The 27,922-nt window shown below is 46.6% G+C and overlaps 2 protein-coding genes and 1 long non-coding RNA gene across 18 annotated transcripts in view; 2 read left to right on the forward strand and 1 right to left on the reverse strand.

Moving 5' to 3' along the window:
* LOC106781507 (uncharacterized) lies at positions 1-6,638 on the forward strand. Its single transcript, XR_001378128.3, has 3 exons — positions 1-346; positions 1,697-1,873; positions 6,392-6,638. It is a non-coding gene; the product is annotated as an uncharacterized lncRNA (long non-coding RNA).
* PSMD13 (proteasome 26S subunit, non-ATPase 13) lies at positions 2,222-14,578 on the reverse strand. The gene is made up of 13 exons (XM_001917980.6): positions 14,311-14,578; positions 12,884-12,962; positions 9,650-9,684; positions 9,509-9,564; positions 9,235-9,278; positions 8,971-9,057; positions 7,191-7,362; positions 6,082-6,161; positions 5,876-6,001; positions 4,166-4,228; positions 3,532-3,612; positions 3,230-3,346; positions 2,222-2,689 (listed from the first exon to the last, which is right to left on the reverse strand). The coding sequence occupies exons 1-13, from the start codon at positions 14,403-14,405 to the stop codon at positions 2,594-2,596; spliced, it is 1,131 nt and encodes a 376-aa protein (XP_001918015.3). The 5' UTR covers positions 14,406-14,578; the 3' UTR covers positions 2,222-2,593.
* Positions 14,225-27,922, forward strand: part of SIRT3 (sirtuin 3) — a 21,932-nt gene continuing 8,234 nt past the window's right edge. The window contains exons 1-5 of one of the 16 annotated variants that reach the window (XM_070229086.1): positions 14,225-14,555; positions 20,024-20,215; positions 20,315-20,547; positions 21,546-21,584; positions 21,951-22,051. In XM_070229086.1, coding sequence (XP_070085187.1) covers positions 14,404-14,555; positions 20,024-20,215; positions 20,315-20,547; positions 21,546-21,584; positions 21,951-22,051 — 717 coding nt within the window. In that variant the 5' untranslated portion in view covers positions 14,225-14,403. Of the gene's footprint in view, positions 14,795-15,117; positions 19,517-20,023; positions 20,216-20,314; positions 20,548-21,545; positions 21,585-21,950; positions 22,052-27,922 lie in introns of those variants that run through there. The other 15 variants (XM_070229093.1, XM_070229096.1, XM_070229088.1 and 12 more) reach the window with 15 other exon arrangements.

Raw genomic sequence — 27,922 nt, forward strand, 5'->3', positions numbered from 1 at the left:
GCACTGCAATGGGCTCGAGGCCCTCGCGCACCACAGCAAGGGGACAGGCCGCTGGTCTGAGGCCGGCTTTCTCTGGGTCCAAGCAGGTGTCCTTTCTGCCAAGCCCTGTGATGGGAGGGAACAGCTGCAGCTCCCCCTCGAGCTATAAAAAGCCCCAACAGCCAAGCAAGCAAAGGACACGCCTAGCGGACACACGGAACCTGGCTGCACTCAGGCAAGCACTCGCCCGACAAGCATGCTGAGGTTGGCCCCTGCCGTCAGACTGCTGCAAGCCCCCCTGAGGGGCTGGGTGGCTCCCAGGGCACACATCTCTGCCAAGCCAGCCAGAACACCCACTTCTCCTGCAGTAAGTACCTCCAAGGCAGCAGGGAGCCTGACCAGGGGAGGGGGAGTGGGCAGTCGTGAGGTGTTCTCAGGATGAGGTGGGTTTCAGGGCAGGACACAGCAGGCCAGGCTGGTCAAAGGGAGAGGAGACGTTCTCTCAGGCCTACAGTTTCTAGAGGGGATCTTGGTACTGGGTCTCAGTCCTATGGCTGGGACTGTGTCCCAACTCCAAGAAAGGGGTCCTTGCAGCCACTGCCTGCAGGCCAGGCTCTGGAAGCAGCCAGCAGCCAGTCAGAGGGCGGGGGTCTCTGTCTGCAGAACCCACTAGCCTTCCGGCAAACGAGTGGTGCTAACGGCTGAGCTCGGAGAGTGCTCAACACGTATTCCAGCCTCACCACCATTAAAGGGGATAGTGGGCTGCTCCAAGGGTCAGTAGAGCACAGGAGAAGACGCAAGCCTCTTACTCCGGAGTTCAGGAGAGCACGCAGCTCTCTCTGCTTTAAGCATAAACAAACCAAGGTCTAGAAGGTCATCAGCCCAAGGTCATAAAGCTAGATCACGCGAGGACCTGAACCCAGCCTAAGGTCCCTGTCCCAGGCCAGTGCAGTGCTCTCAAAACTCTGGGAGTGAAGTCACAAGGAAGGCTTGGTCTCCAGGCTTGTATTTGACTCAGCTTTAGGAAGAGTGGGGAGGGGGGACTGGACCCAGGCTGCTTCAGGAGGAGACTGAGTGAAGGTGAAATACAGCCGGTGCTTCAGAACCTGGCTCCGGAAGCTCAGCCACTGAGATCACAGGGTTCCAGCAGGATGGCCTTTGTGCGCGCACACACACACTCACTCTCACAGCAGGGGAATCCCACCTCCATTCGAGCTTCTGAACAGGACCGTTTAGAGAAAGGGTCCTGAATTTGTTTCCAGCGAGTTAAAATCTCAGTTGTCTCTGCTGCCCCGCACAGTACAATATGCACAGGTCGCAGGTAACCAGGAGGGTGCACTTCACGCCTGGCAGGAAGGAGCTCAAGGTCAAGCGACGTTGGGCTTTGGCCTTCCGGAAGGCTCTTATGCAGGGGGTGGGGCTGTGATAAGAGGCCCCGCCCCACGGGCTGGAGGGCAAGGCTGCTCTTCCTGGTCTCTGCAGAGGCTGTGCTCCCTGACTGCAGTTGGCACTGCAGCTTTCTACACCTGACACTGCAGACCCGGCCCACAGGCTACACCAAGGGTCCAACAGGAGCAGGGGGGCAGTCCGGCTCTAACTCGCCTGCTGCTGTGGTTAGGCCCCGGGGACAGTGGGGAGGTAGACAGCCCCCTTCATGCCCCAAGACTGACCCCTGTAACTGGCCCTAGTGGACTCATGTGTGCTCTCCTCGACCCAGGAGCAGGCCATCGGGCTCTCTGTGATGTTCCTCAGCTTCCTGATCCCTGCAGGCTGGGTCTTATACCACCTGGAGAATTACAAGCGCAGCTCTGCAGAATGAAGGCTCCAGCACAGGATAAAGGATCATATTAAACCATTCCCTCTTCCTAACATCCACATGGTGATGGCTTCTTGTGTACGTGCACCCCTCCCTGTACACCCAGCATTGGGCTCTCTGAGGGCTGCTTGTGTCAGCACTGGGGCACTCGGGTCATAGAAGCTGTTGGCTGGGTGGCAATGGGGTGGACACGTCTCTCTGGGTGACAATAAAGACAGGACTTGACTCCTCGGCTGCAGTGCCTACGGCCCTCCGAGCCTGGCTCTGCCCCAGTCCGTGTGTGTGAGGGATGCTCTTTTCTCAGAGCAGAGGGAGAGCAGGGCCAAGGCCAGACCCCACCGAGCCCTCCTTAGGTTCCATCTCCTGTCTTTCCATGTCCTCAGGCACAGGCCTGCCCTGGAAGCTAAGCATAAGGAAACCACCATAGAAACGACAAAGCAAAGGTGTTTATTCCAGGAACATTCTCCAATCACACTGGAAAAGAGGTTCACACAGGGGGATGCATAGAGCAGCCTTGGAGTGGGGTCCTCCACACCTTCCCTTCCTCGGGGTACCCACACTCTTGCCTGCCTCATCCTGAGACACAGCGACCCTCGCCACTGCAGGCTACAGGAGGTACCCACACAGAAGGCTTCTCCCTCTGGCCAGGCCCCCCATCAATGACAGTCCTGTTTTTACAGCAAGAACAGTCCCTACTCAAAACAGAATCCCAACCCCCACCCCCAATTAAATGCAGATCTTAGTTGCCAGGTTCACCAGCCACAAAACAGCTGCCCAGAGACAGGCCAGGCGGGGGCACTAGGTGAGGATGTCATGGGCCTGGTGCTCCACCAGCATCTCCATGCTCTTCACGTCGGTGCACCAGAACTCCAGGCGGTCCTTCATTCCCTTGATCTGGGGGCAAACCAGGACCACACGGGTATTAAGACAAAGTGCCTGATGGGGGCAGTTCTAAATTTCCAGCTAGTTCTTGAGGGCAGCACTAATACAAAGGACATCAGAGCTGGAGGAGTGGGGTGTGAGACAGGATTATCCCAGTCAATTCTTATCGCAAGGACATTCAAAAAATTGCATGAAAGAAAACAGGCGAGAATAGAGGAAATCCACAAGATTAAATTTCCAGCCAATATGAACAAGATGGATTTGAGCTCAAATCACAGAACAAGGAACATGTTTGATCAGGGTACCAATTTTAAGATTAAAATGCATCATCAGCACAACCAGCACTGTTGTCAAAATAATCTTTTAAATGCAGGGTTCAAATCCCAGGCTTGCATTAAATTAGAGTCTCTGAAAGACCCTTAGTCCCTATAGCAGTAACTCATTCTCTGAAATCTCTCATCTAGTAACGCTTTCTTCCTAAATGGCCTCCATTCAAACGAAACTAAAACACCCCACCCCCCAAGGGTAGCCTCTGCACTTCAGTCACGTCACCTGCTGCAGATCCAGCACGCGGGGCTGTACCCAGGTCATGTGAACGCGCTTATCCACTTCATCAATGCTGCCTTTCACCAGCCCCACGGACAGCGCCTTCATCACCAGCAACTCCACCTGCAGAGAGGGCTCGTGTGGGACAACCTGACGCCAACATACACACACCTGTGGACCCCCTGGTCTGGCACAGGAGGAAACAGGACGTGGTTTTGAATGTGGGGAGCAGTGTGCTGACATGAGCAGCCCTGACCCCTCTGGTAGCAGCTGTGCTGCTGTAACATCAAGTCCGAGGACAACTATACCTCGTTCACGCTGATTTTGGCACTTTTGGCAATTTCTTCAAAAGTGAGTTGTCTGTGATTGGCAGGTCGTGTGAAAGTCATCTAAAAAAAATTTTCATTTATTACTTTTCCAAATAAAAATTGTCAGAGAACTGATTGATAAGGACATTTCTGTCAATACTTGCTCTGAAAACATAAATCTTATCAGTATCCCACATCCTAAAATTCTCTTAATATTAGTCATCTATCTTAAGAGCAAGCTCTCAATGCTCAGATGAGAAGGTGAAGGAAGCTTTACAGCAGTTTCCTGCAAGAGCCACTCTTCACTTCTTGACCAAGCGGCTGGGATGCTGTGGCCAACCAGAAGGTCCCTTTTCTCAGGAAGCTTAGATTCTGGTGGGGAAGCCAGAAGAGCACGCAGACAGAGAGCAGTACGTGCAACAAAGTGGCCACTGCCTTAGCTCTGACCGTCAGGGAACATCTCTCTGAGGAGGGGTCATCCAAGCTGAGACCCAAACACAAACTTCAAGAAGCAAGTGGTGGCAGAGGGACAGGATGTAGGTGGAGGGGGCAGGCCCTAGGTAAGGCTCAGAGAGTGAGCCTGGGCTCACCTGTAGGGTCTGCAGTCACAAAATGATTCCCGATGCCTGCTTACCTCCATGAGACACAACAACTGAATTTTCCTCAGAAGCTGCGCTTCATTGGCCGCTAAGTCAGGCTGTAAAGTAGAAAGACATTAGTCACCTAACCTGGGCTTTGAAATTCTTTCTACAACAGTAGATCGAACACAGAAATGTGGCAGGTCCAAACATTTCATGTGGTAGATCACTGAGGCTCATTTGTCACTTCAACAGATTTGAATCTTCCTCTTCTTAGGGAATCATTAGCAGAGTGCCTAGCTGAAAGGCCATTTTCCAAGAAAGGAATTTACAAGGTAAGATTGGTACTAATGTCACAAACAGGGGCAGGACCACAGGGCACAGGCGTTTGGGGAAGATTCTTGGCATGAGGAAAGGCAGGGAAGGACACAGCCTGTGCCAGAGCGGGTCTGGATGCACAACCTGCTCAGGCAGCTGGATGTAAGTGGGGCCTCTGAGAAACACACACCTTAAGTTCCAGGGACTTGTTCCACACCGAAAGAGCAAGTTATTAATTTACAACGAGAAATAGCATTGTCATGAGAACCAGAAGCACACCCTCTGCAAACTCCTGGCAGGTGCATCAAATCGTTATCTGCTGAGCACAGAATCAAACCAAGGAGGGTGGATTACTTGATTCAAACGTTCAGTGACTCACGCCCTGGCACGGGGAGCCCCTGCCCAGGCACTGGACAGGCCGAGCTCTTCAGAAAGGGCCTGCTCCCCAGAATGGGCTCTTGTTGCCTAGACACATACTGCTGGCATGCGCCTCTGAAGGTCTTTCTTTTCTTTAAATTTCTATGGCTAGCCATCTTTCTTTCCAATTTGCATTTTTTTCTTTGAGATATCAACACACAGACTACAGTCAGATTTGGCTGGATCTGCTTTCTGCCTCTTCACAGTCCATTTACATCTCCTCTGCTCTGTTACGTGTGAATTACAAGTTTATTTCGAATGTTGAGAAAATCGAAAGTTTCAGAAAAGTACAGAAACAACACAATCATAATTCCTATCACTGTTAACATTTCAGTAATATTTGCTTCTAATAATTTCATTTTAAAAAGAATAAACTTACTGTAAAAGCTCACATCCTTGTTAAGCACCTCTTCTCCCTAATTCCACTTCCCTGAGGCTCCTACTCTCACCTGCACCCCCTCTCCTAGCGCCCTCTCCTGCACCGACCCCTCTAGTGCACTGCAGCCCCCTCTCCTGCACTGACCCCTCCCCTGTACTGACCCCTCTCCCCTACCCTGACTGCTCCTTCCTCCCTCCCTCACCCCTTCCTCTCTCCCACTCTCATCATTCATTCACTTCAGACTCACATGCCCTATTTCAGTCCAGCAACGTGTTAAAGCTTCCTTTTCCTCGCTGAATATGCTGTTCCATACTCTTCACTTGGCTAATTCTATTGATCGCTGAGGTCACACACATAGCCATTACTTCCTTTGGGAATTCTCTGCCCAGCACAGATGAAACTCCCTTATCATATTCTCTCCATTGTAGCACAGAACACTTCTACAGTTATTGAGTTACTACTGTAACTAATTAGCCATCTAACTACCTGTTCTATGAGAGGAACACTGGCCTGTCTTAGTGCCCTCCCTCCCAAGGGCCTGGCGTGTATAGGCGAGGTGCTCAGTAAACATTTGTTGAATAAACGAACAGACACATGGATGGAGAGCCAGGAGTACTGTGGGAGCGCTCAGCCGTCCCTGTCCGAGACTGACCTGCTGACCCCAGGCAGTCTTCAGAGTCTGGAATCTCTCTACGTTGCCACTGTTAAAGGCATACAGGGTGTCAATCAGCCACTGCCGGTCGGTGCTCCTAAGCGATTCCAGCACGGGGTGCATGAGCTGTGAGGACGGAGGTGGTTAGCTGGCCAAAAATCACAGTCTCCCCGCTGTTCAGGAATCTGTGCCCAGGGTCCACTTACGAGTTCTCCAAAGTTAAAAACTCCCTCGCCAAGAAGTCCTGCTAGTCCCAGCGTGAAAGCTCTCTCCTGCTGCTCGGACACTGCGGCAACAACACACCTCCAGTTACACCCCAGTCACGGGAATCAGTCCTGTCTGGCTTTAAAAATCTCACATAAAAAAGTACAGAAACCATTCTCCGTTATGATTATGTTACAAAGCCCTAATGTTAGTCATCTCTTCTAAAGCACTGGGTTGACTTAAATTATACCTGGAACCACATCTATGGGTTTTGCGGGAAAGACGTTCATTCACTTATTTTTTTCCCTACAGGTATGTGAACCTATTTGTATCTTCAGCCTATCTACTACCTGGAGTAAAATGTTCCTTATCTCCTGCCTGTTATGGGAAGCAGCACCACCTTACTGGTTGCAGAGTCATCACGTTTAACCCCTCCTAGACGAATCAACCTATTTTCTGTTCCCATACAGCAATTTCCTTATTCTCTTGATCACATTATTTGCTTTTTCCAATATATTTTTCTTGAGATGAAGCAATTAAAACTGCATTAACATTTTTAGGAGTTGCTAGTCTCCTTAGCTTCAACAATATACTGTGAAAAACATCTAAAATATGCTGAAATAGGCTAAAATTTCTTTTCTAAACACACATTCCTTGCATTCTTCCCAAAACTCACTGGTCATGTTTCTGTCCACCCTCAAATTCTTGAAAGATTTTTGTAATTTATTCCCCTTGGTCCAGCATTTCAGTTTTCAGAACAAGCATCTCAGGTTCAGGGGTTCTACCGTGCCCTTCCTCCTGCAAGGGTTAAGATACTTGCATCACTGTGATTCTTACAAACACCTCTGACCCAGGTAACACTAAGGACTTGGAGAAGGAATAGTAAGGGCCATGAGGAACAGCCTTGTCTTCACCTGAATTAAATACTGACGATGAACACAGCAGAGAAACTAGAGCTTAAACTCCTCCCACCCTCTAGCCATGTGGGCTTTCTCCCAAAAGGGATGAAGGCACCTGAGTAACTGCTGAGACCTGCTGCCTCAAGTGCCTCTAGTTGTTAGGTCTTGAGAGTGAGCTCCTTGTGCGACTCGGACTGAATAGCCTGTGTTACCTGGCAGATCCTTGATGTCGACACAGCCCAGAAACCGCAGAGCATCTTTGTAGTAGGATGCGTGGTTTCCAATCGTTTGATAGTATTTGCTAGAGAGATCGTAGAAACGACTGTGAACTGATGTCACACCAGGGAGGTTGTTGAGCATTTCTTCAACATCTTCAATCGTTTCCTATATGTCAGAAGCAAAATCACCTTTCTTTTTAATTTAAAACATCTTTAAAGTAATATATGACAAGATGAAAAGCATAAGCCACAAAGACTGATAAATTTGACTACATCAAGATGGAAAACTTCAGTTTATCCTAAACACAGAAAACTGGGCAAAAGAAAACATACTAACAGGCAATTTACAGAAGTGGAGACATAAATAGAGTGGTCAATGAACCACCAGTAATCAAGGAATGCAAATTAAACCCCCTACGAGATATTGTTTCATCTCCGTTAGATCAGACAGATCAGGCAAGAATCAGACTGTCAGAAAATACCAAGTGTTGAAGACATGGAGCTTCAGGAGTGCCGTGTGGAGCTCCGGGAGCTTGAGCCACATCTGAGAAACATCTGGCAATGTCTGGCAAAGGTGAAGAGCATGAGGTTTACACTGTAGTCTCCCCCCCGGGTGTATACCCTGGTGAGATTCTGCCTATATACACAGGAGCCAGGCACAGAGAGGCTGACAACAGTATTGTTTGTAACAGAAAAAAGCAACCTGAATCCTTTCAGTAGGAGCCCGGACACACAGGCTGTGAAGCATTTATACAGTGAAGGACCACATTATAGTAAAAATGAACTGGTCACAACATCAACACGATGACTCTCAAGGCTAGCATTGAGCCAGTGATTCAGAACAATGCCATGTGTCATTTAGAGGTACACATCACTGTCTGGGGAAGCATAAGGACACACGTGAGCATGAGAAACGCCAGACGTGAGCGAGGGAGTGTTGCTGGGGGAGGAAGGTGGTCCGAGGGGCCTAGCAGCTCCATCTGTGCTGTGTGGCTTCATTCCTAAGCTGGCTTGGGCCCATGGATGCCTGTTACAGCATTCTTCATAGTATTTTATAGCTTTCAGTAAGGCTTAAATATTTCAAAACAAAATGCAGTTAGTATGCACGCGCGCTATGACTGGGAAGCAATAAGAAGTATTTTCTTAGGCCAACGAGAATATGAACACTTACCCTCAATATTTTCTTTAATATTAGTTACCCAAACCAAAATAAACACATGCAGTCTGGCTAAACAAGGTGGACTGCCCACATAAGGTGGTCTAACTGCCACCCACACCCACGCCTGTCCCCAAACTATACCAGAATGAAAACAAGAAAGGCATAAACCACACAGGAGACATCAAGAATGATCAGGAGGCAGCAAGAGGGTGGAGGAGCAGCACAGGCCCTGTCAGTGGTGAGGAGGCTGACCCAGGTCAGCGAGAACCCACTGGTGTGTGCACTCCTGCTGGATGGACGTGCTGTGGTCACACGAGTCATACTCTTTTGTTTATGGGTAACAGGCATTGCATCAGCAACTTGCTCTTAAATAGTTTTGGAAAAAAAAACCCAAAACAACAAGTAGACACACACACAGAACGATAGGGCAAAATGTTGAAGTACTGACAATGGGACTCTGAGGTAAGGACAGCAGAGTTCTCTGTGCTATTATTGCAACTTCTCTGTAATTTGAAATTACTTTTAAATAAATAGTTAAAGAGGAAAAACAGGATGTTCCCCTAAAAGTTTTAAACAGCTTTTACCAAAGATAAATCGATACCATGATGCTCTCACCTTTGTGACCTGGAGGTCCCCGATGTTTAATTTTAGAGCTCCAATTGCGGTTTTACACAGGATCACTGCCTCCTCGCTACTTTTCACCTACAGTCACCAGAAACAAGAAAGCTCAGAAGTGTGGGCAGCAGACCAGCAAGGCACCTGTACCTGACTCAACTCATACAACTAGAGACACACAGGTCTCTAGAGGTGTGGACAGGGAGCACAGACAAACTGTAAGTCACACATGTTTTAAAGGCCTGGCTCAAACTTCCCATTTACCTTCTCACGAGTCTTTTCCAGAAAAGTAAGAGCCTCATTAGGATCTAGAAGAGAAAGAAGAACTAAGTGAGAAGAACCACCAACACACTGGTTTCCACCAACCAGGACACTTTCAGGTAGGACAATCTTTGGGTTTAGACCATAAAATATAATAAAAACATAATTTAGAATCTGATATTTTTTAATCAAAATACAAAAGTTCAATTAACTTATATTTCAAGACCATTTTAATTACATTTGAATGTGCTCCTTTATGAAACAAGGTCAGACTCACCAGTCATCTGTCTAACTACATGAAGAATGATTTCGACCAGGGACAAAGGATTCACCCTGAAATAAAAACCAACGGTCTTTGAGAGTCAGGAAGTACCAAGGTTTTCATTTTCAAAGCCAAAAACTGACAAGAGAGTCTCACCTGTGTTCAAATTCACTGATGAAGTTTTCATAAAGCTGTGGAACCAAAACATGGAGAGTAATTATATGGCATCTTTCATTCTGCAAAATCAAGACTCCAAACACCACCATGCAGCCATCACATAGGGGCCCTGCATAATGGCTTGCTGAGGGATAAGAGACCCATATTCGGACTTACTAAGTTCACATGAGTGATCACCAGTGGATTACTGAGGAAGCTAGAGTTTTCGTCTGGCTTTGGGAATTAGAACCCTGCCCTCTAAGAATCTCCTGAAGACCAATGACTATATTCTTCCTCCAAAGTATTCTAAGTGAAATAGACTATCAGTTTGAAAGGTTCGCTAACCTAACAGTTTTTAGAAGGCTGCAGGATACTTACGTCCCATTAACAAATTTCTTAGCCATTCGGCAAATACTGGAGCACTTATTCACTCTTTGCTAGGTACTATAAACACAGAATGTGTAAGACAAAAGCTGGGCTTTTGTAGAGAAGACAGACTTGTAAACAAATAAATGACAATACTGTGAGTTTAAGAGCAAAGAAGAGAAAGCACACACGTGATCACCCCAAGGGAGAGGTTTCAAGAAGGTCACTCCAGAAACAGTGATAATTGAGTTTTAAGGAAGGAAGAGCAGTTAGAGAGGTGGACAAATTTGGAGTGAGAGAGGGCCAGTTGGCAGAACATTTCAGACAGGAACAAACATGTGCAAAAGCACTGAAGAAAAAACTGCATTCTGTTTTAGGAGCACTTCTGAAGGACACACAGTGGGAGGCACTGGGGCTTGGTCTCTGTCCTAAAGTCAAGGCCGAACTGGTGGAGACACATGACCACACTTCTATTTTAGAAACATGACTGGGGGCAGAGTGGACAGCAAGGGGAAAGACTGAAGGAGAGAGACCAGTTGAGGTTACTTCATCAAGACAGGAGAGTGAAGGAGATATGGTAGCCAGGATGGACCAAGAGTCTGAGAGAGATGTGCTGGTAAGTTAAACCAGACTTGATCGGATGTGAGCAGGTCACAGAGAAGGGGTGCTAACAATGACCTCTGAGCTTATTCTGGGTAATGGGGCAAAGCAAGGAGAGGGAACCTCCAGATGTCAACTTTGGATAAGGAGAGTCTCAAATTCCTCTGGGATGTGAACAGAGAAAGATGGAAATGTCCCTGTGAAAGAAAATGTGGTGTGTACATACATACAAGGGAATATTATTCAGCCATAAACAAAGAAGGAAATCCTGCCATTTGTGACAACATGGATGGACCTGGAGAGCATTACACTAAGTGAAATAAGTCAGACAGAGAAAGACAAATACCATATGATCTCAGTTATACGTGGAATCTAAAAAAACTGAACTCATACAAACAGAAAACAGATTGGTGGTTGCCAGAAGTGGGGGGTGAGGGGGGAAAATGGGTGAAGGTGGTCAAAAGGTACAAACTTCCAATTACAAACTATCTAAGTCCTGGGGATGTAATATACAGCATGGTGACTATAGCTAACAATACTACTGTATATCTGAAAGTTGCTAAGAGAGCAGATCTTAAAAGTTCTCATTACAAGAAAAAATTCTAACTATGTATGGTGACAGATGTTAACTAAACTTATTGTAATCAATTCACATATATACACATATCAAATCACTATGTTGTACACCTTAAACTAATACAATGTTATATGTCAATTATTTCTCAATAAAATTGGGGTAAAAAAAATCCCTGTAGCAGCCAGTTAGATATTTAAATCTGGCACCCAGCAAAGAGCCATCTAATTAAAACAGCTTTTTTATCACAAAGGAATATTTCAAAGATATCTTCCTCATTAAGAAAGGATGTTTCAACTTTTCTGATACCTATTATATTTTATGGAATTACCTAAAGAAAAAAACCCTTCTAAAGAAAAAAAGTCCACTAAGTCTAGAAGCTCAGAATTACTTCTGGTGACTGCAAATTCATGAATACTATCTATCTGAAAGTTATGTGGGCTGGTTCCCAACAATTTTTAAAGGTTTATTTTGTCCATGAAAATAGTAAACTTAAATGTACTGACTTGAATAAGCATCATGTTACCACGAGGTTGAGGCAATATTCTGCTATGTATACAAAGTGATTCAAAGACAAGAATGCAAAGGAGAGAGATGAACAGTTACGAATTATCCATCGTTATGATTAGGACCTTAGGGAACAAACATTAAGACAGCTCTAACTTATCATTTTCCACATAAGCCAGAAGACAGAATGCGCAGCAAAATCTCCAGTCTTACAGACGATTACTAGTTCCTTTGAGTAGTAAGATGTCAAATTGACGGGTATAAACCACAAGAAAATCTTAGGAGGCCAGGGGGTGGGGTAGTAAGGTGGTTAGCTTCATTGTGAGCACACATGAAATAATGTATCCAGGGTACATAATTCAAGCTATCGTCATGAACTAGCTTTCAGTCCCAATGCACGTATAAATCTCTGATTCATTCAGAATCCAGCAGACAGACATCAAAGAGAAAGACGTCAGGAAAGATTTCAAAGAACAGGCTACCACTGAGAAAATTCATGGGGGTTTGTTGGGGGATCTGGGAAAAGCTGTGGCAGACAGTGTGTTTTTTTCTGTTGACAAAATTCTAAAAGTGCTCTATTACAGAGGCACATGACTTATGCAGCATTCCCCCTCCAAACCTCCCCACCCCAAGTGAGGCGCAAATGGTGCTCTATCACCCACACTACCCAGGACAGAGTATCAGGCAAACAAGCAGAGTCAGTGCAGGTGAGGGAAGAGGAGTGATGGCAGTTATCTAAAAGATGCCTATGGTATTCTTCCTGTATATCCTACCTCATCCCCTAACTGGTCCTGGACTTTCAACTTCTGAATAACAGTTTTCCAAAAGTACAGAACTAAAAAGAAAAAAAGTCTATGAATAATAAGATATTGGGAAAAACAATAAGTATTTTAGCCTGGATTTTAGAAGAAGCTAGAATTTCTCTGGATCCTCTTCTGCCACTTATTAGCTATGCTCTGTGGCAAGTTACTTAATCTCTTGGTGTCTGCTTCTACATCAAACAATAGGGTGACACTAGTACTTATCTCTCAATGTTGTTATGTGGAATAAATGAGTAAATACGTACAGCACCTGACAAAGTGATTGTTGAACAGCTGTAATGTATTATTACTATAAAGCCCACCTATTATTTTAAGAAGTCCTCGAACACATTTACATAATCTGACCTAGTATAGCAAATCATTTACCTTAATGAGACCATCTCCTTGGGCAAAGCACGGGTCCTGCACAAAATCAAGCACCTGAAGTGTCAGCTGATGCCACAACCTGAAAAACAAAAGGCCCTTAAGACCTACGAACTAATATCCAGTCACAGACACCTTCGGCCTTGATGGTGCCAGCCAACAACAAATGCTAACCAGTCTCTATTGTGTAAGAGGAAGAATAAAAGCAGATGCTAATAAACCTGAGTTCTTTTCCTGGTTCTGCTACTCAATGGTTATGTCATTTTGAGATCACTTAACCTAAGATTTAGTTTCCTCAGCAATAAATGGAGAACATCTTCCTAGACTACCTCAAAAGGTTATTGTTAGGTTCAACTGGAAACAAGAACTCTGGAATCATACACATCAAAGTTGAAATCCTGGCCTTTCTACTTATTAGCTGAGTATCTCAGGGAAGGAGCTTAAACTGAGCTTTAGTTTCCTCATCTGTGAAAGGGACGAATAAAGGTTTAAATGAGCTAGTACACAGAACCTCTAAAAGACACAGCACATTCGAAACCAAAGGCTAATTTTTAAGAATGCAAGTTAAATGCTTTGAGAAATACAACGTGCTACCCAACACAGCAACTGTTTGCCAAACACTAAGAATTTTCCCTCCAAAACTGCTAATAGCAGAAGGATGCTGAATATTACCAAAACACATATTGAAAATCTACATGAAAAGCACAACACCTAACGATAGGTTGTTAACAGGGAGGTTTTTACAAGAGGTGTATTTTCCTAGGGAACATTGCTAGCCCACTACCAGTAATTTATTCTATTCATTTAAAAAGAGGTTGGTGCTCAGCAACAGACAATTTACTTGCTCTCAGGTTCATCCCGTTTCTAAACAAATCCAAACTCTGAGATCTCTCTAGGGGCACAAAGTCCAACATGGAATGCAACGGAACGTAGGAACCATGGGAGAGGGGAATGTGGTTGCACTCCAGCGTGTAACCAGTTGCAGAATCAACAGGAAAAAGAACAAAACTGCACTGGCCCCCGGTTTACCGGCTCCAGGTCGCTGAGAAAGATAACTGTAGATACGGTCACACTATGACAAGCCAAGTACAAGACACCAGAATCTGTTATCCAAAATGGATGGCAGCCTGACACCGAAAGGGCGTCTGCTTGTTTGACCGGAATCACAAACTCAAAGCACAGGCCAGCTTGTGGGTCTGAACCCCAGACCCCAAAACCCTGCTGACGGCTCCGCTCCTCAGGCCTCACGGGCTGTCACCCCTCCTCGCCCTCGGCCCTGTACCTCCAGAGTCCTCAGCCATGTCCCGGCCTCTCCTGTCCCCACGCCCCCGACACGGTCTGAGCGCCCTCAGTCCGTCAGGTCGCGTCCCTCCCCCGTCGTCCCTCCACCTCGCCCTCCTCTCCCCGGGGCCCCTCGGCCCGGAGCTCACTTCTTCGTGTAGAGCTCCTCCAGACGGTGCCACACGGCGGCCTGGCCGGGCCCGGAGCTCTGGCTCTGCTGTAAGAAGCCGGGCACGTCCTTCATGACTGCAGGAAGACTCCGCGACAGCGGCACCACACAGACGTCAGCGCCGCAGGGATGGCTGCCGGAAGTGCCCACTCACTTCCGGCGCCGCGTGGCGCGGGGCAGGCCGGGAGCGCCGTCCGCGGCCTCGGGCCCCGGCTGGTTGTCAGGGTAACCGCATCTCTGTGCTTTGACGAAATTCTCTGCCGGGTCTGTACCGGATTTCCCGCGCAGCTGGCTGTGCCTTTGAGGCGTTGGAGAGGATGGGCGCCTGGGGTCAGCTGGCCATCGACTGGCTGTGTGGCCTTGGCCTTTGTGACCCGCTTTTTAAGCTTAAGCGGGCATTATACTAATAGCACCTTCTGGTAGCGTCTTGCCAGGACTAAGTGTAAATGTAATGCCTGTCCATCGTAAGTGCTCAGAAAGTGTTAGTTATCATCACGATCACCATCCCGATTGAAAAAAAGTGGGAGTGCAGGACAGAAATGCAAGGTCCCAGTTTGGTTTCTGGGGCGAGAGACGGCAGCTCAGGCGACTATGGAACCAATCTGCTCCCGGCGCGCGGGAGCGAGGCGCGGGGCGGGGGCGGGGCAAGCGTAATGGGGGCGGGGCGAGGGCGCGAGGCGAGGGCTTGCGGGGGCGGGGCAAGCTTGATGGGGCGGGGCGAGGGCTTGCGGGGGCGGGGGCGCGCGGGGTTGGGACAAGGGTGATGGGGCGGAGCAAGCGTGATGGAGGCGGGGCGAGGGCGCGCGGGGCGGGGGCAAGCGTGATGAGGCGGGACGAGGGCGTGGCGCGGACTCACGGGGTCGTGGCAAGGGCCAGCGTGACCTGGGTGTAGCGAAGGCGCGCGGAGCCGGGCAAGCGCGCGGGGCGGGCGTGTGAGCGTCGGGGGTGCGCTCGCCTACGGCCCCCGGAGGAGCATGGCGCTGTGTCCTCGGCGTGTGGTTGCCGCGCTCAAGCTCCTGGGCCCGGGAGGTGAACGGGCCTGGGCCCGGCAGCCTCGGTTCGTCCCGGGTGGTCTCCGCGGGGCCGGGGCGGGGGGCCAAGCGCGGAGACGCACGGCCTTGGCGCCGCGCCGGCCGGTGCCCACAACCCGGAGGCGCGGGCTCCCGCGGGCGGTACGGCCGGAGCCCGAGCTGGCTGGTCGGAGGGGTGGCTCAGGTTCCCAGTCTGCGGCGCCGGGGGGTCGTGATTTTCTTCGCGGGCGTTTTGGGCGCGTGCGAGCCGTGCTCGCCTGTTCGTTCCTGGCCCGCCACCTTTTTAATTGGATTGTTTTCGGTACTTCGCCTTCTTACGTAACAATTTGTCTTGGGGTTACTCCGTTTGAAAACGTGAGTGCTTTTCCAGTCTTTTATTTTGACCTGTGGAATTCCCTTGTAGTGATGCTTCATAAAGTAACCGTTCTCTTAGTGAAGTAGTTTCTAATCTTTAGTTATTGCAAGTAATGCTGCTGTGAATAATCTTATTTGTACCCCACTTTGGGGATAAATTCTTAGTAGTGGAACTCCTGGGTCCAGAGGTATATACATTTTTAGTGTCCCCACCAGTACGTGTTGATACCCTCTAGACAGTAATTGCAGATTTTGGAATCCTTGCCTAGGAATTGGGCTTACATACGGAAAAATCTTCAGGCCCATAGTTGTTAATCATAGTTTTTAGGAAACTAACTTAAATGCCCGATAATGGATGAGTGTTTAATATATTCATTTGATGCCATCTTGCACAGCTGCTAAGATATTGTTGAAGAGTTTAATAAAGAGATAGAGGAGTCCTCCGTTCATCCGGGAAACCGTTATTGAACTCTTATTCTGTACAGACTCTGTTCCAGGCGCTGAGGGTAGAGCAGGGACTGGACAGACACTTGCTGTGCTGGAGTTCATTCCAGCCCATAATCTCAGGCAGTTGTGTGTGTGGGACGTGGCTGAATAGCGACCTGATCTGCCAGGTGCTGTTCCAGGGACTGCCAGCCATCATTAAACAAATCTACCACTGCCCCAAACAGGAGATTGTTGGCACAGGTTTTCTGCAGTTTGGGAGTTCTGCCATTTTGATTTTGGGGTTCTTGTATGAAATCGTCCTGTTTCAGTTTCCCAGGTGGCACCCATGCTTGCTCCTCAGGGTCCCCCTACTTCCGGTAAGTCTAATTCCATGTGGCATATACTTGAAGTTCTACACCTTAAGTACATTCTAGACATTTGTTAAAAACTTGTCCATGTGTTTTTTAGTGGCAAAGGTGTTACTCATGTAGATGTGAATTACACAAGTACCCTGAGTAACACTTTGCACTCAGTAGGCATGCCACAATGGCAATAACTTCTATAATATGTGTTTTTTCAGCACCACCAAGCAGTTCTCCAGTTTTCTGCAGACACTGACAAGGTGTCCCACAAATTTAACTCAATTCTGACGCTATCGAACTGGAGATAGCACCAGCTCCCCACCGTTCCACAAGGTCCCAGTCCCACAAGACTGCTTCCATTTCACATGCAAATTCAGATTGCCACCTGTGCTTGTTATAGTCGAGAGGTTCACACCACCCTGCCTCAGGTTGGATGAATTTGCTGGAGCGGCTCACAGAACTCAGGAAGCCAGTTCACTTACTAGATCACCAGTTTACTACAAAGCATGTTAGGAGATATGAATGGACAGCCAGATGAAGAGATACTTAGGGCAAGGTCTGGAAGGGTCCCAAATGCAGGAGCTTCTGTCCCTGGGAGTTTGGGCCCCCAGGACCTGGCACTGGCCTGGCGTTCTGGTCCACCAACCTGGATGCTCTCTGAACCCCCCTCCGTTTGGGTTTTATGGAGGCACCAACCCTCCAATCACGATTTGTTCCCCTGGCCACCAGCCCTCATCCTTAGGGGATTTGCAGAAGTCACCTCATTAACAGAAATCCAGTTGTGGTGAAAAGGGGCTTGTTATGAATAACGGACACCCATGTCACCTTCACAGCTCTGAAGTGATTTCAGGAACCGAGGATTTAAGACCAAATATTATAACAAAAGATGCTCCCAGTGCTCTTGTTGCTCAGGAAATTCCAGGGGTTTGGAGATGAAAATCAAAATATAAATTTGTTATAAATCACAATATCACAACTTCCCTCTCATTTCTTTTGTATTTCTCATAGTAATTTGCATTTAGACGCGGGGGTTGGTAAATATTTGGGTGAGGACCTTTGGTGAATAGATGTTGTTAATGCTGAGTGAAGAGGGATATTTAATAGCTGTAGTTGGAGCCAGAGTCTTCTCTTTTCCTTCCTGACCGCCTGACCAGTTTTCATTAGAGAACCCCCTTTGGAGATTTCAGTGACTTCACTCAGAAGAGTGAAGTCACTCAGAAGAGCTGCCTTGACACGTGCTTTTATGCAAGTCTTTGGGGCAGCAGAACTTTCTTCAGAGTCTTTGGGCATCTCCGCAGGAGTGTAGGTAGGAGAGGGCCGTTGTTTCCCCTGCTGCGTGTATTTCCTGTACTCTTTGCTGAGAGGTTTACTGTTACAGATCTTTTCAGACAAGACTGCAAGAATCATCTCTTGTCCCTTGCTTTTGGCTTTGGCAGCTGAGGCTCAGGGTGTTTGAGTGACTTGATGAGGCAGGCAGCGAGCTAGGACTCTCCTTTGGAGCCCTCAGCCCTACACATACATCTTCCCTTGTCATGTTCCCCTTTCTCATTACACATCTTTCAGAGGCCTGTTTTTTTTGAAAACCAAGATGATGCTTTGGGTGGCAGGAGAGACAACAACACAGAAGCATGCAAGTGGTCTGTGAGTTGCAAGCAAGTCCCTGAATTGCACCATTGCTGACCCCAGAGTTGAATGTGAGAGGCCGTGTGGCAGGGGTGACAGGCACCCTAAAATGAGCCGATACTGTCAGCTTTTGGAGGAGGGCTAAGTGACTTCTCACTGGGGTTCAGCAGTGGCTTCATGAAGGAGGTAGCATTTGACCCTGGCCTTGACTCCAGGAGATTTGGAGATACTGAGGTGGAGAAAGGTCTTTTCAGGCAGAGGGAGCTGGGTTTAGGACATACACAAGAACCAGGGAGTCCTTTTGTTTGGCTGAGAGGAGGGGTATATGAGAGGGAGTAGTGGGGGTTGAAACTGTCACTGGGGTGGGGTATGTTGGGGTCCCGTGGGGAGCAGAGAGCTTCAGGGAAAACCCAGCAACAGTGTGTAAAGTGGACCTATCTGTGCAGGAATCCTGCAGTGTTCGTTTTGCAAGGAGCAAAGGAAAAACCGAAAGAGAGCAAACAGGAGAGGGAGTTCGCTCATACTCCCAGGAGATAAGCTCTGGGTTGTCCTTATGTATGTCTAAGGATGTGCTTTTAGGGTGCCTGTGAGTGAAAGAAATACTCTCAGTTTCCTGTTTTTATGCCTGTATTCACTTTAGAGTCATCATTCATTTGGGGAGGGTCATCAGTTCAGTTGGTTGAATCTCTTTTCCTGTAGGGTGGAGGGGTCTCTATACCGACGTCAGAGATGTCCTGGGGGAGGGTCATCAAGGGCCTTCTCCTGGAAGGATGGACGTGGTGGCCACCAGCCCTTGGGGTGTGAGGAAGGCACCCTGTGCAGTGGGGGATGGTGGTCCTGGACTCTGGGTGAGTCACCAGCATGATACTAGGAGATGAAGAGGTTATGCAGCTTGGTGCGATGCCCAGCAGGGGCCTGAGAGAAAACCTGTATACTCAGGAGGCCTCCAGGCCCATGTGAAGCTCTAGTGCCACATGCCTCCCATGGCTGCAGCTTCAGGGGGACATTTTCAGGGGCTTCTCTGGGCTTTGTGTGATTTGTATTGCTTTTGTTTCTTCCTGTGGCTTTCCTGGGCGTCGAGTCATTTATTGGGTCCAGAGGCCTCACTGAAGCCTGTAACTGCTTTATCGTGGTCTGGCTCTTTTTTCCTGTGGAAGACCATCTCAGACTCCTAACACTGAATCTTGTTGTGAGTGTCTCAGCTCTTGGCTTCTGGAGAGACCTGAGAAGCTTTCTGGAGCTTTGAAGAGACAGCCCTGAGCTGCGGTCTCCTATGGCCTTGCCTTGGCTGTGTGATTGTTTGGCTGCCTCATACTATGAGCAGCCCCCTACATGGCTGTGAACATTGAAGATGAAGTCTCTGCAGCACTTTGAACCCCTAGCTTTCAGGGTATGAATGTTTCTTTCTGGAATGGTCTCTAGAGCCCACTTTTCATCTTGATAATATTTGGTGTAAAGCCTGAGATGTTTACCTTTCTTTAAATGTCACGGTATTTGTCACGTCCCAGGTGTGTTAGGGTGTATGGCCTTGCAAAGAGTGTGCCCAGAGCCCCACGAAGGGATGCTCTTGGCTCTGGCTCGAGCTTTTGTTGTGGAACCCTATTCTCTCAGCACTGGCCTTTGATAACAGGAATTCTGGAATGATACTTTCCTTATTTGCACAGTTCCCGTTAACCTGAATTTTTTGCTCCCAAATAAGTCTTGATTTCTGAGTTGAGACTGCTTTCTATTTTAGCCCATAGTCATCCATGATGAGAAGGATAGTCATTTCCAGGGACAGGAGAGAAGCGTATGGTCATTCTCAGTGGTGGGGATGGTGGAAGGGCAGACAGTGCTCATTTTCACTAGCATGAGCTTGATAGTTGTTGGTTACCTGGCACTCTCCTTTCTCTGTCAGCATTACAGGTGGAAGAAGGCCCATATCTTTTTCTGCTGGTGCTTCAAGCGTCTTTGGAAGTGGAGGCAACAGTAGGAAGGAGAAGCTTTTGCTGCAGGATGTGGCTGAGCTGATTCGAACCAGAGCCTGCCAGAGGGTGGTGGTCATGGTGGGGGCCGGCATCAGCACCCCCAGCGGCGTTCCAGACTTCAGGTAGCCCTGGGGTCCCCTCACTCCTCCTGGGCCACCCCTGGTTTACTTCATTTCCCCGCTCTCTCTGAAGGACTAAGAGCCTCCTGCTTCTCTTTGCAGGTCTCCTGGGAGTGGCCTCTACAGCAACCTCCAGCAGTATGACATCCCGTACCCCGAGGCCATCTTTGAACTCGAGTTTTTCTTTCACAACCCCAAGCCCTTTTTTGCTTTGGCCAAGGAACTGTACCCTGGGAACTATAGGCCCAACGTCACTCACTACTTCTTCCGACTGCTGCATGAGAAGGGGCTGCTTCTGCGGCTCTACACGCAGAACATCGATGGGCTCGAGAGAGGTGAGCTCTCCATTCACCTCGCTCCTCCCCCGTGGGGAAGGCACGGGCGCCTGTTTCTGCAGGGCTGAGGCCTAGTGCTTATATCCTATCCTGTGACTGATTTTGAGCCAACTAGTCATGCTTTTGTTCTCCATAAAAGCATCTGCTGTGTGTTTAAGGGTCCCTGTTGGGACTTCATTGGTTCACCCATTTTCCCAGTGTGCCTGTCGGGCTGTAAGCTTTGGGTAGAATTAAGGTGGCATCAAGAGCTTCTAGTTTTGCTAATCTGATATGATGACTTCTTTTTTAAAAATTTTATTATGGAATTTTTCGAGCACACAAAAATAAAGAGAAGAATGTAATGCACTCTCGTGTCCTCATCACGGCCAGTCCTTGTTTATCTGAGTCCTCCCCCACCTCCTCTCTCACCCTAGATTATTTTGAAGCAAACCCCTCACGTAATACATTTAATCTATAAATACATCAGTGGGTATCTCTAGAAGATAAAGACTTTTAAAACATAACTACAATATCATCACACAAAAAAATCAGTAATAATTCCTTAGTATTATGAAACTTGATGTATGGTGATTTCTTGACTGTGTCCAGATGGTGGCCATAACCAGTGATTCACAGACTATCCTGGCCTCTGGCCATGTACTTAGAGAAGCAGTTGCTGGGGCGTTTTTCTTACATGAGTGATGCTGACGGGTTTTGGCGGTCCACTCTCCACAAGCCAGCAGCAGCTCGGCCAGGCTGCCATGTCTTATGATTTGAAAAGAGGACTCACTTGATCCCAGGAGAACGTTTCCTTGCTAGAAGGATTCCACAGCTTGGAATCACATAAGCAGCAGTGGATGCCCCATGGGGACGATCTCCCCTCCTGGAGATGCAGCAGGGCAGGCCTGTGGCAAGGCGGGAGCATCTGGCTCTGGGCTTCAGCATAAGCAGAGTTAGGACAATAATGGGGACATGGTGGGACGCCTCCTGCAGTTGGGACTGTGTCTGTCCACCCACAGCCTTTCAGAAGCTGACAGTGGTAACAGAGAACTTTCATGGTAAGTTACCTTTTGTCTGTTTTCCCACAATTCTTTGGAAATTTATTGTATTTATATTGTTTTCTCACTTTTATTTGGCACCTGTAGAATAGAAAATGTTTTCCTAGGTATAGGATATCATTTTATCTGAACTTACATCAAATTTTTTGTACTGTGTTTTGACAGGCTTTGTTTTAACTGTGATTTGGCTCCAGCTGGGACCCTCGTCCCTGTGCTTATTCTGGTCAGTGGGTGATGAGGCAGGGACATCAGGCTACCCCTGAGGGCTGTGACTCTTCCTGGGGCTCTGCCAAGCCCAGAGGTCGTGGTCTGGGGCTGTGCATCCCCCTGGGAGGCAGCAGCACTCAGCTTTGGTTTGAATTTCAGCGTCTGGCATCCCTGCCTCAAAGCTGATTGAAGCACACGGATCCTTTGCCTCTGCCACCTGCGCTGTCTGCCGAACACCCGCCCCAGGAGAGGACTTCTGGGTGAGTCGTCTCACTGTCGGTCCTTTCCCTTCTGCACTTCACAGTGGGAGTGACATGGAAAAGTGGTATTTTATAAGCATCCTGTCAAAGGACAACCGAACTGTAATAATGTGGAAATATTTTTCTTTGTTTTTAAGTTAGAAAAGTAATACAAGCTTGTAAGTTAGGGCAGCACAGAAAATATGTGGGAAATGGGTCTCGCTCCAACCAGCTCTTAGAGCCCATTTTTAAGAGGTTGGTGTCTAATGTTACAGGCCTTTAAAAAAAAGATGTATATGTAAACATACATGTAAATATCTATGTAACATCACCCACACACAGTTACAATTTTTTTTCAGTAATGGGATCATTCAGCTTAATATTCTACAACTTGCTTTGTTACTGAGCAAAATTGCATGGATATCTTGTGTCCGTAACAGCAGCTCTGCTCACTCTTTGTAGTAACTAGAGAGTATTACCTTAGCCATTCACGTTGTGCGATAGTGTTTGATTTTGTAATTTCTACTTCTGAAAATAATACAGCAATGATACCCATGTTTATACCCCCGTGTACTTCTGCAGATACTTCTGTAAGATGGATTTTTTTTTAAGTAGAATAGGATAGAGTGGAAAATCTTAGTAAAGATGAGCCTCTGAAGTGTCACAGGACCCAGTGGCACAGGACCCTGTCTTTTATGTTTTACTGAGGTGAAATTCACATAATGTAAAATTAGCCATTTTAAAGTGTACAATTCATTGGCATTTAGTGCATTTACAATGTTGTGCAACCACCACCTCTATCTAATTCCAAAACGTTTGCATCACCCCCAAAGAAAACTCCATACCCACTAATTAGTCAACCCTATTCCCTCCTCCCCCAGCCCCTGGCAACCAGCAGTCTGCTTTCTGTCTCTGTGGATTTGTCTCTGCTGGACGTCTCATGTAATTGGACTCTTACAATAGATGACTTTGTGTGTCTGGCTTCTTTCACTTAGCGTCATGTTTTCATGGTTTGTCCGTGTGGTAGCATGTATCAGCACAGGAGTCCCCCCTTGTTCCGGTTTTGCTTCCCATGGTTTCAGTTACCTGTGGACCATGGTTGACCGCTGGTGACTGAAACCATGGATAACTGGGGACTACTGTAGGGTTTGGTACTTTGCGTGGTATCAGGCATCCACTGGGGGTCTTGGGTATCCTCTGTGGGTAAGGGGGCACTACTGTGTGTTATACCCTTTTATGGCTAATAGTATTCCATTGTATATGTGCACCACAATTTAGGTTGTTTCACCTTTTTGCTATTGTGAATAGTTCTACTGTGGGGAGGATGTTGACCTTAAAAATAAAATAGCGAGTTATTTTACCAGCAAAATTAGTTTATTTGATAATAGCAGAGGAATTGCAATTCGAGACACGCAAACTATGGCAAACCATAGGCAAGTACAGAGAGCAAAGGAGAGGGGCTTGCTTTTAAAGAGGAGAAGAGAAAGTTGGGAGGGGCTGTGCTGAGCAAAAGTCCTTTGGAGGAGAATGAGAGTTCAGGTGGTGACGGCTTCTCATTGGCTGGGCTGTTGCTGGGCAAGGAGGAAATCTTCCCTCCTCCAGCCGAGCTTCCTCCTGTCAGGGAGTGTGAGGTATGGCAAGTGGTGCTGTGTGAGGGCTCCCCGACTCCATTTTAAAGGAGGCTCCCTTTATTTTCACAACAGGCTTTTCAGGAAATTTGAGTGAGAGATAGTGAGGGTCTGGGCTGAGCAGGGCAGTGGAGAAAGAAGAGGATGACTTGAGGAGGCCCAGGGGGCAGAATTAATGATGCCTTAGGGCTGACTGGAGGTGGGGGAGGAAGGGCTCTATGAAGATGTCCTGGGCATGGGTCCTCTGGGTGCACCAGTCTGGGGGATCCGGAGCTCAGGAAAGAGGTGTGGGCAGCAAGTGTAAGTTTCAGAATCTTCAGAGAACAGGTGGTGGACACTATGAATAAGGATGAAGCTTTTTTTCCTTTCTTTTTAAAAAATCAAACAAGTTGGGAGACTTTTTTTAAATACAAATTGAGAGCCGGCTCTGGTAGACCTTTGGGAACTAGCCACATTACTGTAATCGCTCCAACCCCCTTATCTCCCACTTCTGTTTCTTTCTGAAACGTCAGAATAAAAAAGGGTGAAACTGCTCTTTTTAAATGATACAACCATCTTTCAGAGAACTCAAAGCTTCCCACAGGACTAGAGTCTTCCTGGGTCGGGTTGGAAGGTTCATAATGGAGATCCCAGGGAGGTGCATGGGGGCTGAGCCAGGGCTGGGCTGGAACAGGCCCCTTCCAGGGCGGGGCTCCAGCTAAGGGGGCCTAGGGGGTCGCTGCCCCTGCCCACCGCCTCTCCTTCTGTGAGGTCCTGCCCTGTGAAGTCTACCTGCATTGATTATCCCTGCTCCAGTCTTATCCATAAGGAGACATGTGAATTTCCCTGGCCACCAGCCAAAAGTGATACAGCCGCGTTCTTTAAGTCCTGCCATTCTGCAATCATAAAAGATCCTTCACTTTACAAGCAGTTCACGTTTCCCTACTCTCCTCTCCCAGCATTCGAGTTCTCTTTTGTCCTTCTTGCTGTTGGATCCGAGACCTGTGAAATGTGTTGAGATTTGGTTTACGGCCTCATATATGATCCAATTTTGTAAATGTTCAGAATGTACTTGAGAAGAAAGAGCATTCTGCAATGGTTGAAGGTTTGTTCTGCACATATGGCCAGATCAAGTTTAATTCTGTTCAAATCTTTTATATATCATTATCTGCTTTTTGGTTATTCTAAGAGAATTGTGTAAAAATGTCCCACTCTGTGGATTTATTTATTTTTACTTGTATTTCTGTCAATATTTCCTTTATGTATCTTGAGATTAAGTAATTGAGGTACATTCAAATGTACCATTGTCTTATCCTCCTCTAGCTCTAAAAATTACTTTGACCCGAAAGTCCTTCTTTGGCAATGTCAGCTTTCTTTTGTGTAGTATTTGCTGGGGTGTCTTTGTCATGTGTCCGCTTTTAGTCTTTCCATATTCTTATGTTTTAGATATGTTATTCTGTAAAGCATATAGTTAGGTTCTATATTTTAACCCAGTCTGATAATTTTTTTTAACTGAGGATTTATCCACTTACATTAATGTAATTAATGAAATATTTGTATTTAAGTTTACCATCTTGTTTTGTGCTCTCTATTTTTCCCAGCTTTTTAGTCATTCCATTTTTTTTCCACTGTATGAGCTTGGGAAATATATACTTGCTTCTAATCTTTTAGTGGGAATCCTAAAATTACCACATGCATTTGTTTTCACGTTTGAAATACTCTTTTTAAAAATTATTTTTATTGTTGTAAAATATATAGAACATAAAATTTATTGTTTTAACCTTTTTTCTTTTGAGGAAGATTAGCCCTGAGCTAACATCTGCTGCCAATCCTCCTCTTTTTGCTGGGGAAGTCTGGCCCTGAGCTAACATCCATGCCCATTTTCTTCTACTTTATATGTGGGATGCCTACAACAGCATGGCTTGCCAAGCGGTGCCGTGTCTGCACCCAGGATCCGAACCAGTGAACCCCAGGTTGCCGAAGCGAAAGGTGCGCACTTAACCACCGTACCACTGGGCCGGCCCCTGTTTTAACCATTTTTAAGTGCACAGTTCAGTGGCACTAAGTACATTCACATTGTTGTGCAGTCATCACCACAATCCATTTCCAGAACTTTTTTCATCATCCCAAATTGAAACTCTATTCCCATTAAGCACAACTTATGTCTCTCCCCTCCCTCAGCCTGTGGTTACTGCCAGTATACTTTCCATCTCAGTGAATTGGACTATTCTAGGTATCTCATATAAGTGCAATCACACAATATTTTATTGTTTTTGTGACTTAGCATAATATTCTCAAGGTTCATCCATTTTGTAGCATACCGCAGAATTTCTGTCCTTTTTAAGGTGTAGTAAGACTCCATTTTAACATATACCACATTCTGTTTGTTCATTCATCTGTTGATGGGCACTTGGGTTGCTTCTGCCTTTTGGCTATCGTGTATAATGCTGCTATGAACATGAGCATACAAATATCTGTTTGAGTTCCTGCTTTCAGTTCTTTTGGGTATATATCAAGAAGTGGAGGGGGCTGGCCCCATGGCTGGATGGTTAAGTTCGTATACTCTGCTTTGGCAGCCTGGGGTTTGCCGATTTGGATCCCGGGCACGGACCTACACACCACTCATCAAGCCATGCTGTGGTGGTGTCCCACATAGAAGAACTAGAATGACCTACAACTAGGATATACAACTATGTACTAGGGCTTTAGGGAGGAAAAAAAGAGGAAGATTAGCAACAGATGTTAGCTTAGGGCCAATCTTCCTCACCAAAAAAGCATACAAAAAAAACGTGGAATTGCTGGATCATATGATAATTCTATTTTAATTTTTTGAGGAATCGCCATACTGTTTTCCATAGTGACTGCACCATTTTACATTCCCACCAGCAATGCATCAGGGTTCCAATTTCTTTGCGTCCTTGCCAACACTTGTTATTTTGTGTGTTGTTTTTTTTTAAAGATTTTATTTTTTTCCTTTTTCTCCCCAAAGCCCCCCAGTACACAGTTGTATATTCTTCGCTGTGGGTCCTTCTAGTTGTGGTATGTGGGACGCTGCCTCAGCGTGGTTTGATGAGCAGTGCCATGTCCGCGCCCAGGATTTGAACCAACGAAACACTGGGCCACCTGCAGCAGAGTGCGCAAACTTAACCACTCAGCCACCGGGCCAGCCCCTTTGTGTTTTTTTTGATAGTAGTCATCCTCATGAGTATGAGGTGATATTTCGTTGTGGTTTTGATTTGCATTTTCCTAATGATCAGTGATATTGAGTATCTTTTCATGTGCTTATTGGTCATTTGTATATCTTCTTTGGAGGAATGTCTATTCAAGTCCTTTGCCCATTTTTTAGTTGAGTTATTTGGTTTTTGTTGTTGAGTTGTAGTTCTTTATATATTCTGAATATTAACCCCTTATCACATACAGGATTTATTTTCTCCCATCCTGCAGGTTGCCTTTTCACTCTGTTTATAGTGCCCTTTAACACACAAAAGTTTTAAAATTTGATGTCCAATTTATGGGTTTTTTTTTTGTTACCTGTGGTTTTGTGTCATATCCAAGAAGTCATTGCCAAATGCAAGATTGTGAATCTTTTCTCTGTGTTTTTAACTCTTATGTTTAGGCTTTTTGAGTTGGTTTTTATGTATGTGTAAGATAAGGGCCCACCTCATTCTTGTCCATGTGGCAGTCCAGTTTTCCCAGCACCGTTTGTTGAAGACTGTCCCTTCCCCATTGAATCATCTTGACACCCTTTTTGAAAATCATTGACCTTATGCGAGGGTTTATTTCTGGGCTCTCTATTCCATGGGCTATAATGCCTGTCTTTATGCCAGAACCACACTGCTTTGATTACTGTAGCTTTGCAATAACTTTTGAAATCAGGAAGAGTGAGTCCTCCAACTTTGTTCTTCTTTTTCAAGATTGTTTTGGCTATTTTGGGTCTGTTGAAATTACATATTAATTTTAGGATGGTTAAGATACCTTTTTTTTTTTTTTTTTAGTAAACTTTATTTTTTAGAGCACTTTTAGGTTCACAGGAAAATTGAATGGAAATTACGAAGAATTTCCACATACTCACCCGACACACATAGCACAGCCTCACCAGAGTGGTACATTTGTTACAGTCAGTGAACCTACACTGATACATCATCTGTCACTCAAAGTCCACATTAGAGTTCATCCTGGTGGTATACACTCTGTAGTTCTGGACAAATTAAAATGACATGTATCCAGCATTATAGTATAGAGAATAGTTTACCTTTATTTAAAGTTACCCAGTCTTGAAGTTAGG

The sequence above is a fragment of the Equus caballus genome, chromosome 12 (assembly GCF_041296265.1).
Source record: "Equus caballus isolate H_3958 breed thoroughbred chromosome 12, TB-T2T, whole genome shotgun sequence".
Taxonomy (NCBI): Eukaryota; Metazoa; Chordata; class Mammalia; order Perissodactyla; family Equidae; genus Equus; species Equus caballus.